Below are 18,366 nucleotides of genomic sequence, written 5' to 3' on the forward strand. Positions count from 1 at the left end.
TAAAATAATATATTAACTTGTGTGTAAAAGAATCACATCTGTCAATAATGTAGTTTTAATTCATTATAAATTACAGAACTATATTAGTGTAGTGCAGATATACTAAAATCTTAATTTCATCCTCTCAAAATTTTATTAAATTCACTTAAGGCTTTTAAAAAAATATAGCCTGAAGGTTTAGTTTTCCTTGAAAACTTGAGGAAAATCACATTTCTTCTTGAATACCTATACATTGTTAAATAATGTACTTTATCTCAATTTCTTGATAGTATTTATGTGATATGGATATTATTATTCTTGTTTATGGATAAGTAAAATTGCTGAGAAAGTTTAACTGAAGTAATAAAATGAAAATTTATTATCTACTGATATCTTGCACCAAACTACTGTTCCAATCTTGTGCCTTGAGGAATTTGTTCTGTAATATGCTTCACCAAATTCTGTTAAATCACAGATTTGGGGAACTTTGCATATTAAACAGTCCCCTTGGAGATATATAGTGCACCCCCTTGAAGTGTGCATTTTTGTTAAAGAAATTTATATCTGTTCGTTTAATCCATATCCCCCAAATTGTTTAGCTATTTTTTTAATAAAATATCTGAGGCAATCACGTTGTACAAAAATATTGTAGCTATCCCATAATATCTCAGCTACATGATATGCCTGTTATACCCTTTCTTTCTCACAGCATCCTGTGGACAGATGTTTGTTTCCCTAATTTGTATAAGCAGTATTAGTGACTTAACTAGAACTAGCCTTGAATATATCCAGTAAATAACAGCCAAACCATGACTAAAAATTCCATGCTGCTTTTCATTTTGTGTCCCATCATCTGCTGACCTCCCTTTAGAGTAGTCCTAGAAAAATCAAAGAAAGAAGGATGTTACTTTGAGCCAATTAGTTAGAAAAGTTGTGTAGCAACTTGTTGTTGTTAAGTGCTGTCAAGTCGTAGACAACTCATAGCAACCCTATGAACAAAAGACCTGAATACTTGTAGAACTTTCATTGTTTCTCTAGGTTCTTAGAGTTTCCAGAGGCAAGCTATTTTGGAAGTGGATGCCACTCCAGCAACTGATTACTAAAGATATTTGCCAAAGTTTACAACTAGAGACAATTTTAGTCTCTAACATCCGTATTAACTCTAAATTTATTTAATTAAAATTTCATCTGAATATGTATGGTATGTATCAGATTACAGTATGGTACTCTGATCCATTTTTAAATTGAATAAGCAATTTCCTTTCATTTGGCTACTAGTGTTAACATGAATGAAACAACTTGGAATATGGTATTTTGTTGCTTCCTGTTAAGTGCTATTAAATCAGCTCATAGTGATCCAACAAAGTTTATTATATCCTTAATGTCTATCCTTTTATCTAGTTAGTATACCTGAGTGAAAGTTAAACATGTTTTGTTGTTCTTACTGTTGTGTTATTATTAAACAATAATTATATTATATATAGAAGTAATTATTTTTTTAAAAAAAATACAATAGTAATTGGAGAATTCTGGTGGCCTCCTGACAAGAAACTGTGCTGCAATCCTGAGGGCACACAGTTCAAGGCTACTAGCTGTTCCTGGGAGAAGAATGGGCAGTCTCCTCGCATGTGATTAACTGCCTCTGAAAACCCACTGGCGGGTCAGCTATGGGTCAGTTACAACTCTGTGGTACACAACAATAGTAGTTATTGAGCTGACCTAGTTTGCCTTTGGTTTTAAAAACAAGAGAAGTCTTTCAGATAAAGACATTCAGATAAAATTGAGTCTTATTTCTCGTAATGCAAAACTTCAAATTCAAGTTCACGTCTGATGCCTGTCTTATCCATTTCCCAGAGGAAAATTTTACTGTGGCTGGATTTGGGTTCAGAGCTGACAAACAGGAATAATTATTTCTTTGCAGTAATTTTTTTGCACTTGCATTCTTTCTGTTCTTTACTTCTGTCCAATACCATAACTGCCCTCATCCTTAGAATGCTGGTCAGTTCTCTGGTATTTTTACAAGATTGCCTATTTTAGTTATATTTTACCATCTAAATTACATTAATGACTTGATTAGCACTTATGCCTGTGATTTGTTAACATACCTAGAAACAAGACTAAATGATAATATATAAATTTAAACATTATTTAAAATAAATATAGCTGAGTAAAGGCATATATTTTATAACTGAGTTATTATCATTTTGAGGCTTTATATTATTAAATTATTATCTAATCTCACTTATAATCTTATGATTTTATATTTTTTAAATTCTAATCATCCCTTCAAATAATTTCTATCATGGTTCTAAGAAAAGCAAACAAGGAAAAAGACTTATCTCTGCTTATAGCTGTACAGCCCTTTAATCTTGCCATATCTTCATATCATTTGCTTCATATATATTTTTCTATTTCCTGGGTGTTTGTGTTACCGTGTTCCAGACATCTTGTTAGGCACTATAAATCTTTACCACCCAAGATGCCTTTGTTAGAGAATGGTTCTCACTGGAATATTTACAGGTAAGAGTGTTAACAGTGAGTCCCAGTTATAAATTAATCCCTAATCTTTAATCCCTTGCCTACAAAAATAGCAAAGTTACATTCTAATAAATCATTAACATTTCCCTTTTAAAAGTAATGTTAACTAATTATTTCATTAAGATTTTAATTAATTAGCATTAATGATAGCTAGAAACATTTTTCATTATGGAATTCATTAATTCTATAAAATGACTTTAACTAAATCCTGTTTAGTTCTAAATGTACTCTTTGTTATGTACTGCTTGTTTTTCTTGTTGATTTTAATTATGAAAATTAATTTTTTTTAATAATTTTAATTTGTGAAGCTCTATTTTGCCTGCACATACTAAAACCAAATCAGTGACTAGACAGAACATATCCCTTCATCATGAATCCGTTAACTCAAGAATATTGAAATACACTGATGAAATATTGGTTAGGTAAGAAATTTATGGAAGTGCTCCTGTCTTCCACTTCCATTGTCCAGTGTTGTGAACCAATGTAGTTGAGTTGTACAATAATTTCTCCTCTGATGTCCTTCATTTTGTTTTGGTGTGGCATCTGTTCTTGGTAATGAAGTTTAAGGCATTTGTTTCAGTGCTTCCTGTACCAAATTTTTTCATAAGTAGGTGTGATTTAGTCTCATTTTTAATATGAGACCCTTTGAAAAAATTATGCAAAGCCATCCAAGCATAATGTTTGTTTAGTTTCATTTTCTAAACAAAATTTTGCTCTACCATCCTGTCAGCTCTCTCACACCCTTATGAACTGAATCACAATGATTCTACATTTTATGTAAATGGGACATTATTTTATGCTTTACTCTCTAACATGGTCTTCCTTTGTTTTCTTTGTCTTTCTCTTCTACCACTGGATGCAATGCACTGGCACTAGTGAACTGCAGCCCTCCCTTGACAGGGCTAGGAGTGCTAGTACCAACTGCTTGAGACCAGATACTAGTTTGCATTCACCAGAACGAGAAAGGTATAAAATGAAGACTTTCTTAATTTCTTATCATTTGTACTAGTGATTTTCCCTCCGGTCACTTTGTTTTGTTCCATGTGAGTCTTTCATAGGTTTATTCATTCATGTTCACTTTGCTAATTGTCTTACACTTCCCTTACCTTATTATACATGTCTATGTAGAGATATGAGTATGTGGAAAACCTCAAGGAGACACATACACATATTTCTATGTATGTTGTTGCAAATGGTATAGTGTAATTTGTACCTGCTTCTGGCTGCTGCTTTCTCCTTTTTGTTGCCTTTGACTAGTTTTATTTCTAAACTTCTTAGGGAGTCTTCAGTATGCTGATGATGTTACAAGGTCCAGTATTTTACTTCATAAAAATGGGAGGGTCACTTTTCCATTAGTTCTACTGATAAATAGTAATTACAGGTTTTTAAGGCATCTCACAAATTCCACACAAAAATTCTGATTAGATAGTACACTTTCCTTAAGCATCTATATTCATTTTTTAACCAGCATAGTCTTAAAGAAAAAAAATAGATCAATAGATTTGATAGTAAAAAGTTATTGATCATAGATTTCTGGTAATTTACAAATAAATAGATATAGATATAGGTCCACTCACAATTTTTGCTAAAAAGTTATAATTGGTTGATTAATAAATAATTTTTATTTTAATCCAGATACAGTCAGTGACTACATGTTATATTATCACCTAATTGTGGTAATTAATTTTTACATTATGATGGAACATTCTATTCCAGCAAACTTGTTGGTAATTTAAAGTCTTGTATGTAACTGTCTCTATCTCATTAAAACACATTCAGAGGAAATTTACAAATTAGTTCTTTACAAATCTTGAGGAAAAAATAGCCCACCATCTTCAAAGTCTATGTAAAGCTTTTCTTTAGTGCCCTATCTGGTCTGAAACTATTTGTCTACTAATGAGGTATTTTATTCTAGGAATTAAATCATAGAAACAGGTATATGGTTCTATTTTTAAGTATAATTATAAATATTAATTGTAAGAGACTACTACTTTTTAAAAAATATAATTTTAAAGATTTTTTATTTTACACTTGTAAAAGATAGAATAGGAAAAAATAATTCTAATTCATATTTTATATTTTACATTTATCATAGGCATTTTAGTTGAAAAGACTATTGACTTCTGAAGTCAGTGTTGTTGTTGTTGAGTCCCATCCAGTTAGAACAAAGGAATTAAGCAAAACCTTATTACAACTTTCTAATATGCTTCCTTGTTATGTAAAAAAAAATAGATTGTACAAGTCTATAAAATATTTTTAATATTTTTAGTATCTACATGAGTACTATCTAATAGAAATATGCCAGCCATCTAGTCATTGAAAATTTTCTAGCACTCGTATTTAATAACTCATTGAACATAATATATAATAACTAACATTTTTACGTATAATCAGTACTATTGCTGAGATATTTTGCATTTTGATCAGACAATTCTTTGAAATCCAGTGTATATTTTGTACTTATAAAATATCGCCATTCAAATTAATCATATTTGAATGCTCAGTAGCCTTATGTGGCTCATGGCTCCTGTGCTGGACAGGACAGGCTTATTCCTGTAATGAAGCCTGTCCAGCATTACGTTCCCTTTTGACACTGAAACCATAGAGATCAAAAATCTACATGCTAGTGACTAACCTCCTAGGTACTCTTGCCTTCAAGTACATTCCAACTCATAATGACCATCAATTGGATTTTCCAAAGCTATAAATTTTAATAAGTTTCATCTTTCTTTCATGGAAAGCCTGGTGGGCCTACACTGCTAACCTTTTAGTTAGCTGTCAAAATACTTAACCTGTTATGCCTCTAGAGCTCTGAATCTTTTATATCCCACTGTCATTGAGGCGGTTCCAACACAATGACCTCTGTTGGGTTTCCAAGACTATATATCCTTACGGGAGGGGACTGCCTAACTTTACCCTCATGGAAGCAGCTAGAGAATTACAACTGCTGACCTTTTGGATAGCAGCATGATGAATTAGTCACTACACCACCAGGGCACCCTTAAAACAGGTCAACCTGGAGACAAATGGTTAGGACACATTTATAACACACGTGAGTCCTGGTGGTACATGTGAATGCTGCTAACCAAAAGTTCAGCACTTGGAATCCAGAAGCCACTCCATCAGAGAAAGGTGAATGTTTCCTTAAGAGAAAGAGTTAGGAGAAACCTTATGGTAGTTATACTCTGTCCTGCAGGGTCACTGTAAGTGGAATTGACTCAGTGGCAGTTTCAAAATTTCATTACCTTTGATAGAAGAAAAATAGCATTGAATAACTGTATTCACCATGTTAAAATAATTAGAAATTTCCCATTAAAGAAATAGAAGAGGATAGGAATTGGCATTATTAAAGATGATAAGTCTTGAGGGATCCTTTGATTTCCAAGAAAATAAAGTGAGATAAGTTGCCAGCAAGTAAATGACACACCTTATATCTTTCTAGTATGGGAATAAAAATTATCCTATGGTACGCATACACCAGTCAGCAGTTTTGAAGCAGGAATTATCAGTGTCAGGTACCTTTATTCTCTCTCAAGTTGCCGGTGGGATATGCAGGGGTTAGAAAGAGGGGACTTAATGGACTTGCCTGGCTACTTGATATCTCGAATTAATGGTAGGACTTAATATGTTAATGTATAATATGCATGTAGTAGATATTGCGGAAAATAAAACCTAATTTCATATTCTTAAGAAAGTAACATATGTCCACTTCCATATGAACTATTAAAGTTAAACCGTTTGTTGGTTGTACTGCATTCTGATGGACACTTCTTTGCTGTTTGCCACTTTAAAACTGATTCCTGAAGTATTCTCACAAATTAGGCCTTGTTTCATTCAGCATGAGGGGTGAAATATTTAAAGTACTGTCAATACCCACCACCAAACTTTACTACAAATTAAAAAAATACTGGGAACTTCAGACACTATAACATACTCTTTACCTAAAGGAGTTTGAGATGATTAAACTCATCTGTTCCACCTTATTAAAATGGTTTGTATCAGATTAATATATGTGTTTTGAGCAATGAATGTGGAAACTGTTCACATAGAAAGCCATTTCCATTTTGGAGCTTCTCCATTGTATAGCCTAAGTGCACAAATAGGGGGGAAATACAAATTACTCATTTCCCAACCCCTGAGGCTATATAAATAAAGAAATTTCTCTTTGTTGTTGTTGTTGTTGTGTAGCATCACGTGGGAACCTCCCCATAGCTGACCCTCCAGTAGGTTTTCAGGAGCCATTAATTGCACAGGAGGAGATTGCTCATCCATTTCCCATGGAACCGCTAGTGGATTCGAATCATGTGCCTTTGAGATTGCATCAAAGCTTCTTAACACAGAGTCACCAAGACCAATTATATCCTACCAAATATATTTTACTATAAAGATTCTTTACTTTTTTTCTCTAGCAAATGCCGCCATTTGTTTTCAAGGCTTTGTAAAGGTCATCGTTCTCTTTTCTCTTTATTTGACCTGTGTGAGGTCAGTCATTTCTGTGGCTTCCCTGATAAGTGAAGGAGTCACTATTGAGTCTTCCTTTCTCAGGTGTTGAAATAAATTATTTAAATATTCAGAGACATGACTTTTAGAGCCATTGAAGAAGAGTTCTCTTTCTTAGCTGTTTTGTCTTTTTCTTTGACCTTTCATAGCATTGGTATCCTAATTGGAGGCTCATTAAAGGCTCTTATAAACTTCTTGCTTCCACTGTATAAGATCCAAGGAACTCCAACTTTCTGCAGTCTGACTTCTACTCCCCACTACTCTGTGGAGCTCCTTAAATTATGTTGCAGCAGCTTGCAACTTTTTATATTAAAGTCTCCATCTTTTGTATGTCTCATCCCTCAAACACTTCCCTCAGATTTTCTTATGCCTATTATGACATTGTATCCTTTGAGGTATAGATAAATACTCCCCCAGCTCCAGACTCAGTTTTCTGCTTTATCCCTCACATATCACTCTATGTTTGTCATACATAGGGTCACTATAAGGCAAACCCAGCTCAACAGCATTTAACTACAAAAAAAATAATAAAGCCACAACCACGGAGGCTTTTCTGACTCCTAGCGAGTCCACAATACTAAGTAAAACATTGGGTTTTCAAGCTGTAATATTTACGGAAGCATACTACTTTATCATTGTCTCGAGTGGCTCAAAACTGCTGACCTTTTGGTTAACAACTGAGCACTCTATTCACCAGGTTAAAAGGGCTCCTTCCAAAATCAGTAACTGGAAACTAAAATCCCAACTACTGTCCTGCAGTTGATTCTGGCTCCTGGCAAAGCCTGCTTCAGGTTTCTAAGGTTCTAAATCTCAATGAGGGAGCTCTGGTGGCCCATTTGGTAAGAAGTCACACTCTAATCCCAAAGGCCGTTTCGGTCCAGCAGTTGTTCTGTTGGAGACAGCAGGGCAGTCATCTCCTATGCAGTTTTCAGCTTCTGAAAACCTGCCAGAAGGTCAGCTGTGAGTAGATTCCAATTTGATTGTATACAACAAGAGCATGATGTTAACAATAGACTTTAAAGGGAGGAGACAGACCATCGTTCTTCTAGTGGTCAGATAATAGACCTGATCTACTGACCTTTCTGTTAGCAACCCCAAATACAATATTATACCACCAGGACTCCTTACAAAACATTCTCTTAAATTGTATTTCCACCAGTAAAGGTGGAATCTTCCCTCTCTAATATATATCAACGACTCTACAGTGTACTTGGCCAGGAGTCGTTGAGTCAAGTACGACTCATAGCAATCTTATAAACAAAAGATCTGAACCCTGGTTTGTCCTGCGCCATCCTCCCAATTCCTAGCACACAAGAGCCCTTTGCAGCAGTCAACGTGTAAATCCACCATACTGAGGATCTTCCTTTCCTTCTCCGACCCTCCACCCTTATCAACATCAAGTTCCTCTCCAAGATATAGCACCTCTTAGCAAGATGTCCAAAGTATGTGAGTTGAATTTTTAAATAAATGCTAGATAATTCATCTACCAAATATTTAAACTGAGTCTCTTCTCTTCCTTTTCAAGTACTTTATAACAAAACACTGCCTTCGCCTCAATTCCCTTCTCCATTGTTGGCCTTGACCCTTAGCCAGTCACAAATCTAGAAACTAGGATGAACCCTGGTGGCCTAATCCAAGTTCAAATCCACCAGCAAGCAACTCCAAGGAGGAATTGTCTAAATAGGGGAAAATGGATCATGAAGCACAGAACCATGAGTTTCTCTCTGGAAGAGCCAGAAAGAGTGAGAATAGCACAGCCCCTCAGCGACTTAGAGCATAAAGCAGTTCTGGAGTCCACGGGTAGCCCAGCCCCACAGTGCTTGTAAAGCCCCAGCAGCAGCAGCAAGATGTTTGTTGCTGATTCACAGACTCACTGTTATGGTACCAGAAATAACATTTATTAGGGAAGAAAATTGTAAAGTGTGTGATGCAAAGAATATTACCCAAAACAAATCCAAGTTTTAGCCCAACAGTTCAAGGCATAGCTCCTCAGTTGGTCCAGGCTCCAGTTTCAATTCAGCAAGCAGCAAGCAGCTTTTCCTTCCATTATCAAAGGCAAGAACAGCAACAGTCCACCTGTTGCCAGCACAAATTCAAGAAGCCTCAGGTCATACCTTGCCACAGTTTCTCCACAGTGCCTACCTCTCCACCACCAGGATCACTCTTTCACCACAGTCTCACTTGTGTGAAGTCTTGCTGCTCAGTGTGGGAAGCACTCTTTCACTTATCATAGTTCCACAGCTGATGTTAATTTTGAAGACCATGCTGATTTGCCAGACCATGTGCCTGCAGTTAAGATAGCTGGAGACTAGAAGCTAAATGGCTAAAAATAAGCCACTTTTAGGCCAACACCACAGGGATAGATAGATGGATACTTTCTTCCCATGTGATTCATTGCCTTAGAAGTCGGCTAGAGTGTCAGCTGGCAATTGGTTCTGACTCGACAGTAACAATAAGAATGCAAACAGTTCTTCAATTCCTCATCATTATTCAGTAGGTGGGTCAACCAATGCTAATATTAATTCCTCCAAGTTAGAATCCTGAACCTTAAATCCAGATGGCTTTTTTCTTCATTACCAAAGTCTCTTTTACCTGCATTAATTTCTAATAAGCTGAAGTCCTTATAACAAATCTTCTAAAATATCTTTTTTATTAAAATTGAATACCTTTCCTCTTTTGTTGCCTGCTTAAAAATTGTTTATCCTTCAGAATTCAGGTTAAGTACCATAACTTTTTTGAAAACCTTTCTCAACCTTCCTTTCCCCCTTTTTTTTACCCAGTTGGAATTGTTTTCTGTTTCTTTTTTTCTTCTTTTCAATTTCTGAACTCAAATAACCTTAAAAAATTTTATTGAAACACATTATTCCACTTAGTAGAGTGTCTGTTTCTTCCACTATATTGTTAATTCCTTGGGGAAGGTAATCATATACTTTATGTCTTTGCTGTCTCTAGGGATAGTATTCTATTTTTTTAGCTCAGTAACTCCTCAATTTGAGGCTTTTAACTAGCATTCTCTATCCCAAATTGGCTCTATGTGTGAGCTTGTCTGTAAAACAGAAAGATGAGAAAGCTAAATATGACCGTAAATGCAGTGCACTTTTTGGAAGCTGTGGCTTTACTTCTGCGAACTCACCAGTAAATCACACATAAAAGGCTAGTTTCACTGAACCACAGGAGCTCCCTCTGCAAGGCAGGGATTCTCAACTTTTGTCTCAGAGCAGAACTTAGCCTTTGCTTATTGCTGACGGTCTGGTTTAAAAGGGTGAATTTATTTAACCCATGCCTAAATCTTTAACAAAACTCCCTTACTTTTAACACAATACCTTACGTAGGATGTGGCATGAAGGTAACAGTCGAGAGAGGACAGAAGTAGTATTCAAATAACACATCCTTCTATTAAATATCTTTCTTCATTCAGGAAAGAGAGACAAAAATAACAGTAGGTTCTTATCTAAAACTCAACGGTATAAATTGAAATAAATTTTATAGAGTTTATTTCACAGTAACTATTAATTAAAATCAGTGAAATTCTATTTGGAACAAAACAGAGGAAAAATATTTTTAAAGAACTAACCTAAATAATAGTAATAAACAATTAAAAACTGTATCCTGCTTGCAATATTTATTCTTGTTTGGGTTTTAATGGTAGAAAACAAAGATTTTTCATTACTGCTATGAATAGGAATGAGTTCTTTAATTTCCATATAATTTATTTTTAGATAATTAAACTTAACTATACTCTGCAGGAGATATATGCATTATCAAAATATATGTGTATTACTTATAGAATTAAACAAATATACATTTGCTTTAATAAATATATCAGTGTTAGTGAGTAGGGGAGAAGCTACAATTAAAACCAATTTAATTGCTTAACTAGGCCTGCCAATTCTAATTCCTTATATTACTTCAGTGTGTCTTATCATATCTATGACCACAGTTAATTCTTTCGTTTAGCTTACCATTATATCTTACTGGATTGCTACAAACCGTGGGATTTTTTATTCTTAATACTTAATTACATATTCGTACTTTTTTTTCTGTACAGTGCTTAATGTATATAGTTCTTCAACAGGAAATTCACAGGCAAGCAACACAAACATATAGCCAAGAGAGTGACCCTTTTTATTTTCTGAACGCAGTGAAACTTTCAACAGATATTCTTTAGTTAACAAATTATATGGTGTTAAACTAGCTAATGTAACTTTCAGTAGGTTTGTTTGGAAAAAGGGTTTTAAAAGAGGCTAATTTAATTTCACTATATGAGCAATATCACCTATAGCAAATTTATTAGATTGTTATATGAAAATGTAACGTGACTGTATATATTTCTCAAAATGTAGGGATAAAATTATTGTGACAATTTGGTTCTTAATGATAAGAGGAGAATAGTGAATTTTTATACATTGTAAAAGCACACAATATGTTACTGTGCTTAAAACTCACACATGACTATATTAGAAATCAAGTAACAAAAAAAAAAATCAAGTAACATCTATTGTGGGGAGGGTAGAATGGGTATAAATTGATCCTGTTTTCATTATATCCGTTATTTCAGGGATAAAGAAAACATTTTTCTTTTATTGGTCTTACATATCAGCATATTGAGAAGGACTTTCTATGTACAGATAAACATGTATTATACATTACGAATTGCTTTTATAAAAATTATGTTAAATAACTTATATTACCAGTAGCTTGTTTTTGAATGTACACCTTTTTACTTCATAGCTTTAACTGCATGTTTCATAGTTAAAATATTTTTATTTATTTTATATCTTTACTTTTATTTCTGTTTAAGTAAACACAAGGACTGGAATTTTGCCTCAAGAAGGAAGGTTACTTATAATTCTTTCAGGTTAATATGACTTATTACAACAGAGGAAGAGAACGTTTATATGAACTCTACTTATGTGTTTTAAAGTAACTATCTGTTTTAACACAATGAGGTATAATTTAAAGTCAACAATACACCTACAGTTGTTTACAGATATTTTAGAAATATTTTTATTTAATCTTCCAAATAAAAACCAGTGAAGTAAAAATAAACACTTTAATACAGAATGGATTTCAGATTGTATTCACCAATGATAGAATAAATTTAAAAGTAATGCAAAGTATTTTAAATGTATTGAACATATTTACACATGACATGGTACATTTCACACAGTTTTTCTCTTTTGCCTGGATACTATGTATCTTCAATCAGAGCAACTTAGACATGTTTGTCCATCTCAGCCTGATTGATTAAGCATAAGCTTTTGAGCAACTTTGGGCTTTAGGCATATGCAGACATCAGATTTCCTGATCATATATGATAACATTTGAGAGCTGGCTGAGCTCTTAAAGAGATTTCAATTAGTGTTACATGTGAGAAAGCCAACACTTCGAGAAATTATCCTTCAAAACATATAGAAATTTGCATATCTGACTTTCTCAGTCCTGGTCTTTTTATTTTTGTGTTGAAGTTGTTAATTTGTAGTTACAGAGAAAATATCAAAATAGTTTAGCAAAAAATATGGTTCACATTTCAGACTTTTATTTAATCAAAATGTTTTAAGTGCCACATTTTTAAAAAAAATCTATTTATTACAATAAAAAAACCCTTTTAGAATGAAAGAGTAGCAGAATTTTATAAAGTAATGCTATTTTACCATTATATTTTTTCTGTATTCATCAGTGTTATTCATCATTATTAATTTTTAAATTCCATTTATTAGCTCTGCAGATGTTTCTAAGAAAGATTGTTAAGAATTACCTGGTGGCTTGCTTGTGAATAATTTTTTCCACATCTTTTTTCTAAAGAGCATTTTTGATTCCTCCATGTAATTTCGTTACTACTTTGTATTAAATTCTCATTTCCACATCTGTAAATTCAATATTTGGTACCAAATTATCATAGGTAGTTTATTGAATAAGTTTATTGAAGATATCAGACATAAAGCCCATGAGGATGCAGTTTTTAAATTTCAGATGATGTACATCATATATGCATGTGTATTAAGTATTGTGCACATACAGGCAACTTTTAAAAAAATAAAATTACAGATCTTAGAAATCATTCACACAAACTTCCTAAATAATTACTCTAGTCACATCTGAAACAATGTATTTTATTTTATTGCTGTATTATAATTTGATTTGCAAAAGTGAAAATATGGAGAAAAAGAAATCAACACTTTGCCTTTTTGTGGTGTTTTTCCAGTCCTATTGTTCCATATATTTTTTTTTATTTTAGAAGTTACTAAATGTCCTGTTTTTTCCTGTCTTGTTCATTGGGCAAACAGGGGTAGATGGTCCCCCTCCCTAGATAGGAGACGACCTCCTAGCCCCAGGATTCAAATCCAGCATGCGTCTCCGGAGAATGACAGGTACTAGTCAACTCCTCCTCACAGACAAATGGTCTAGGGGCTTCTAGGCCACCAAGTGAAGGTGAACCAAAAGAAGTGTTAGTCATGGCCTGTTTTCCTTCAGGAAACAGGGCTTGTTATGTTGTGATTTCGTCAGTGAATGTGTGCAGCCTTAATTAAAGCACCGGAGAATGTTTACTGAAATATGAGAATAGTATGAAAATATTTTAAAAATTAATAAAGCTAGGAAACAGTGAAAGAATTTCTATTTTAATGAGCATCTGTTTCAGTGTTTTTATTTCTGCAAAAATATTTAAATACTTTTTATGTGTGAATAAATAAAAATTCTCTGGTTCTTTAGAGTATATTAAAAATTTACCATGGACTATTTTTTTCATTATATTGGTTCATTGTTTAGTCTTGGTTTTTTTCCCTTCTTGTTTTGTTTTTGTGTAAGGGAATTAATGGTTAGCTATGGAACATATTTTAAAATATTTGGTTTAAAATAAAATACCTGGTCCTTATATATTTTATGTATATTGTGTTTTAAAGAAATACCGCCAAAGGATAGGGTAAGCCAACAAGGTAGGTTTTAAATGATAGCATCAGTGTTTTTAATCCACTTCATGCCTGTATTTTAGAAATATTAGAATGTGTTTTTCTGTTTTTTGTTACCCTTCTCAATTGCAATTCATTCAGGTATCCAGTTTTATGGTATTTGGTACTTACAGTCTTTGATTTTAATATTTTTGCCCTACTTGATGGTACACAGCTCACCAGTCACAAAAGTTCTTTGGGCATTTTGGATAATTGCCTTTTGGTGTAAATAAAAATTTAGTGAACGCCTATCAATACTTTCAGAAAAACTAAGAAGAAACCATAAATAAGAAACTGAACAACTAGTTAAAGGCTCTTACCCTTTTCTGTTTTGAGGGGAGTAAGAATGGTATACAGGTATTTGTATAATTTTATGCAATTATAACAGAATAATTTTAGCAAATTATAAAATTTCTTTATATATGTAAACAGACTGTCTTCAGGACTTCAGTTTGAACGAAAACTCAAAACTAAACAACATGAATTAAAAAAAACCTTGATAAATTATTTTATAAAAGTAGTATCTTAAGAAAGTGACAGAAATATTTTATATGTTTAATCTTTAAGATATTTTCATTTTAAAACATGATTTATATGTGGGGAATTTTTTAAATTATATTTTTACTAATTTATAACAGTTTCTGAAAATAGTAAATTAATAAAATCTTCAATCTATTATTGTTACAAATGTAAAATCTTTTAGAATAAGAGTATAAAATTATAGAAATCAGCTAAAGTTTTACAACTACATTGATACAATTCTTTCAGCAAATATTTGCTGTGACCCTATTGTGAGTACTCTTTTAATGACTTAAGACTTCAGCAGTAATTAAGAGAGAAGAGAAGAGAAAGCCCTTTCTGTCCATCAAGGACTTTAGAGTCTTCTGTTGTTGTGTACTGCAGAATGGAAACCAACCCATAGTTGACCCCTCCATGGATTTTCAGAGGCAGTACTCACATAGGAGGAGATTGCCCATACTTCTCCCAAGGAGCACCTGGTGGATTTGAGCCCTGTGCCTTTGGGATTGCAGTGCAGATTCTTACCACTAAACCACCAGAGCTCAGAGTCTTCCTTTAGAAAAGATAATCCTAAAATAAAAGTCTTTGCCTTTATTTCAAAAGAAATGGAACAGTAGATCTTGTCTTTTGTAGTCACTGCCTGATTATACTCTAAACAATCTTGTTGCCATCAAGACAGAGCCAAGGCATAGTGGGCCCTCCAGAGGTTTTCCCAAAGCTGTAAGTCATGTGGGGGGAGATTGCCCACCTCCCCAAAGAGCCCTTGGTAGGTTTGGACTACCTGAGAGGCATGCCTTTGGATTAGCAGTGCACCACCCTAAAGAGATTAATCTTTTAAATGAATGCAAATACATTTTTATCTGGGCATTAGTTAAACAATGTGGTAATTAATAGTTTCAGTTCAAAAGTATCTGCACTATTAGCTTTATTTAATGGCATTTCCAGTAATTATGTGATCTGATACTTAAGATTGTATAGATATTTCAAGATGGACTTTAGGAAAACAAATGGACCTTTTAGATTATCTAGCTCATTATCATAGTTTTACAGATAGAGACTAAATTATCTATATTGTCAAGGTCTTACATAAGCCCCCTTTGATTCCTATTATACTTTTCATAAACTTTTTAAAATTTTTAAAGGAAACTCTTATTAATACATAATTTAGAACATATTTCTTTTCTTTTTCTTATTATAAATAAAAGTCTTATGTGCAACCAAATAAACATGTTTCTAATTATTTTGTGCTATCATTTATTACTGTATTGTATAAAAATTAATTATGATAAATTTTATTAACTATCAGAATAAAATGTGACAATAACATCTAAAAAGAAATTTCAACATCTAATCCTAAATTAATGATTTACCAGACCAGTCATTTTTTAAAACTGAAGTGATACACTTCATTTCTCATCAACGTTATTTACTCAGAATTTTTATAACAAATTTTAAATTAAGTGAACATGGCATTAGATTTGGTTATATTGTTCATAAAGGCTTGGGGTGACTTTAACCAGAAAAATGTTCTAAAGAGCCATGGTAGCTTTTATAGTCAAACTTTGTATGCTTTTTGTATGTCAGAGCCATAATTGATTATTTAGGAAGTAGTTTGTAATATAAAAAATAAATTACTTACTAAGAGAGTTCTGCAGAAAGTTCAAGTGAATTGCAAGTAATTTGGTTGTGCTCTTATTTCTCATAGTATAAATGCATATACACATCCATGAAGTCTTTAAACTGTCATTTCTACATAATTTAGTTTTGGTAATAAGTATTCTTGATGTCATTAGAAATGAAAGCATAGATTTTATTTGTAATTCACATGAAAGTGGAATTTTTTTTTCCATTTTTAGAGCCATGAATCTTTTCTACAGCTTAAAGGATATCTTAAAAAATGTGAAGGAAAACACATAAATTTGGAATTCCAGGGAATGTCATAAAATCTTCATATTATTACTTTTTATAGTTGACAATGCCTGGTTTTGATCTGTGTTTTCAAAAAGTCCCTACATTGGGACAGAAAATGTGTATCAGTATACAAACATTCTCATTGATCTTAATTGTAGCAGTCTTACATATTGAAAGTATGCAGGAAGATACGTACATTTTAATTGACTACATTCATCTTCACCGCTTACAAACATTGTGTTAGTTCATTCTATTCAAGGTTGTTCTGGCTTCTGAAACTAGTGAGGAAGCAAAATGCTTGAGAATTTCATTTCACATATTGCAATAGAAGTTATCCAGTTAGCTTGCACATCTTATGATACCAGTATTAGCTATTTAAATTAAAACATATTGATGTTTTAGAATTTTCCCCCAAAACAGAGCACAAAATGTCCTCATTTTGTTATAAAACTACCTTAAATAATATTACTACTAAAAATAGTAATTCACTACTTCTTAAATAGAATTGTAATATTTGGAGAAAAGCATGTAAGTGAAAGTTTTTATTTAATATGGATAAAAAAATGAGAAATATAACAATTACCTTTTGCTTAGTACATTTTATGAACCTTCATATTTAATGGCTAGAGAAGGAATAGTAATTAAAAGTGATTAAAAATATTTAAGGTTAATTAAGAAAATCTCCCACTTTTCCAACTATTACTTACTTTGTAGTAAAATGACTGTTTTTATACTTGACATTTGTAGATCCCTTTACAACTTTTAGAGTCATTTGTTCCCTGTGAACTAAGAAGCATTTGGCAAAAGTTAGTGAACTAACAGTCAGTTAAATTGAAGATGATAACTCAGGATTTCTGTTTCTTGTATGTTTTAGCAAAATCTAAACTATAAGAGTACTCTTTATGAAAGGTAAAATAATTATATCAAAGATTTAATTAGATAAAAAGCATACTAAAATGAAAAGTAAGCAAGACATGAAAATACAAAACAATGCCTCGTGTCCGGTGATCCCCTCAGGTAAGCAGCAAACCATTCAGAGTCACGGGAAGGTGGCAGAATGGTCAGAGGCCTTAAAAGGACCTAAAGCCTGAGGATAGTGTCTTCACCAACTAGTTAGGGCCTATATTACCCTGAATTGGTAAATGGTGGAACTCAGTTTTCTGTGAAATACCATTTTCCTGTAGGTAGTTGGTTAGCCCAGCTAAATTCTGTTATCTCTTGATATTCTAAATGGAGCTCTGGCCTTGTGGGTAAGGAGCTGTGCTGCCAGTCCAGAGGTGGCAGTTCAAATCCACCAATTACTCCATGAAAGAAAGACGGATAGTCTCTTCCTTTGCTAATTAAAGGCTCTGGAAACCCACTGAAGAGTTCGTTCTGACTCAGTGGCGTTTAACAAGAACATCATACTCTAGAGTGTGTGCAGCATCTTGCATCAGGATAAAACATGCATTGAGTCCATTGTAATTGCTGATGTCTGTTATAAAAAAGGTGGTAAACCAGAGAGCATTTCTTATTTAAAGCATTTTACTGATACCAAGAAAACAAGTAGTTTTATTCTAAAATTTACTTGATTGAATAGGAATTAAATTTGATGGCCCTACTTGGTTTTTTGGTCATTGTAGGGTTGGTTTTCTTTTTTATTTTCACATTCTATAATAATAATACAAGTATTTTCATTACTTTTTAATCATCACATGTTTATTAAACAGCTACTGTTTGCCAGGCATTAATGTTACAGTGATGACCCAGACACAGTTCATGACTACAATTAACCTAACGTAGTATAGCTTAGAATATGGATTCACTTCACGAAAACTGATTTTGTAACTACATGAACAATAATTTCAGTAGTATAGTATATGAGTATAGGTTTAGGATACTATGCTGTATTTTTCTCCAGACCAGCTATATTTAAATCATATATTTTTATTCCAAAAGTCATTAGAAAAAGATACATTCTTAACAAAAGAGA

The 18,366-nt window shown here is 33.0% G+C and overlaps 1 protein-coding gene across 7 annotated transcripts in view; it reads left to right on the top strand.

Moving 5' to 3' along the window:
• Positions 1-18,366, top strand: part of RIMS1 (regulating synaptic membrane exocytosis 1) — a 701,348-nt gene that overhangs the window by 511,914 nt on the left and 171,068 nt on the right. For 3 of the 7 annotated variants that reach the window (XM_006899388.1, XM_006899391.1, XM_006899390.1), the window contains exon 15: positions 3,394-3,483. The exons of 3 other annotated variants lie outside the window; for them this stretch is intronic. In XM_006899388.1, coding sequence (XP_006899450.1) covers positions 3,394-3,483 — 90 coding nt within the window. Of the gene's footprint in view, positions 1-2,421; positions 2,500-2,825; positions 2,940-3,393; positions 3,484-13,304; positions 13,389-18,366 lie in introns of all 7 variants that reach the window. One more of the 7 variants, XM_006899387.1, reaches the window with a different exon arrangement.

This window comes from Elephantulus edwardii, unplaced genomic scaffold (assembly GCF_000299155.1).
Source record: "Elephantulus edwardii isolate Elephantulus edwardi_28Jun2011 unplaced genomic scaffold, EleEdw1.0 scaffold00255, whole genome shotgun sequence".
NCBI classification, from domain to species: domain Eukaryota; kingdom Metazoa; phylum Chordata; class Mammalia; order Macroscelidea; family Macroscelididae; genus Elephantulus; species Elephantulus edwardii.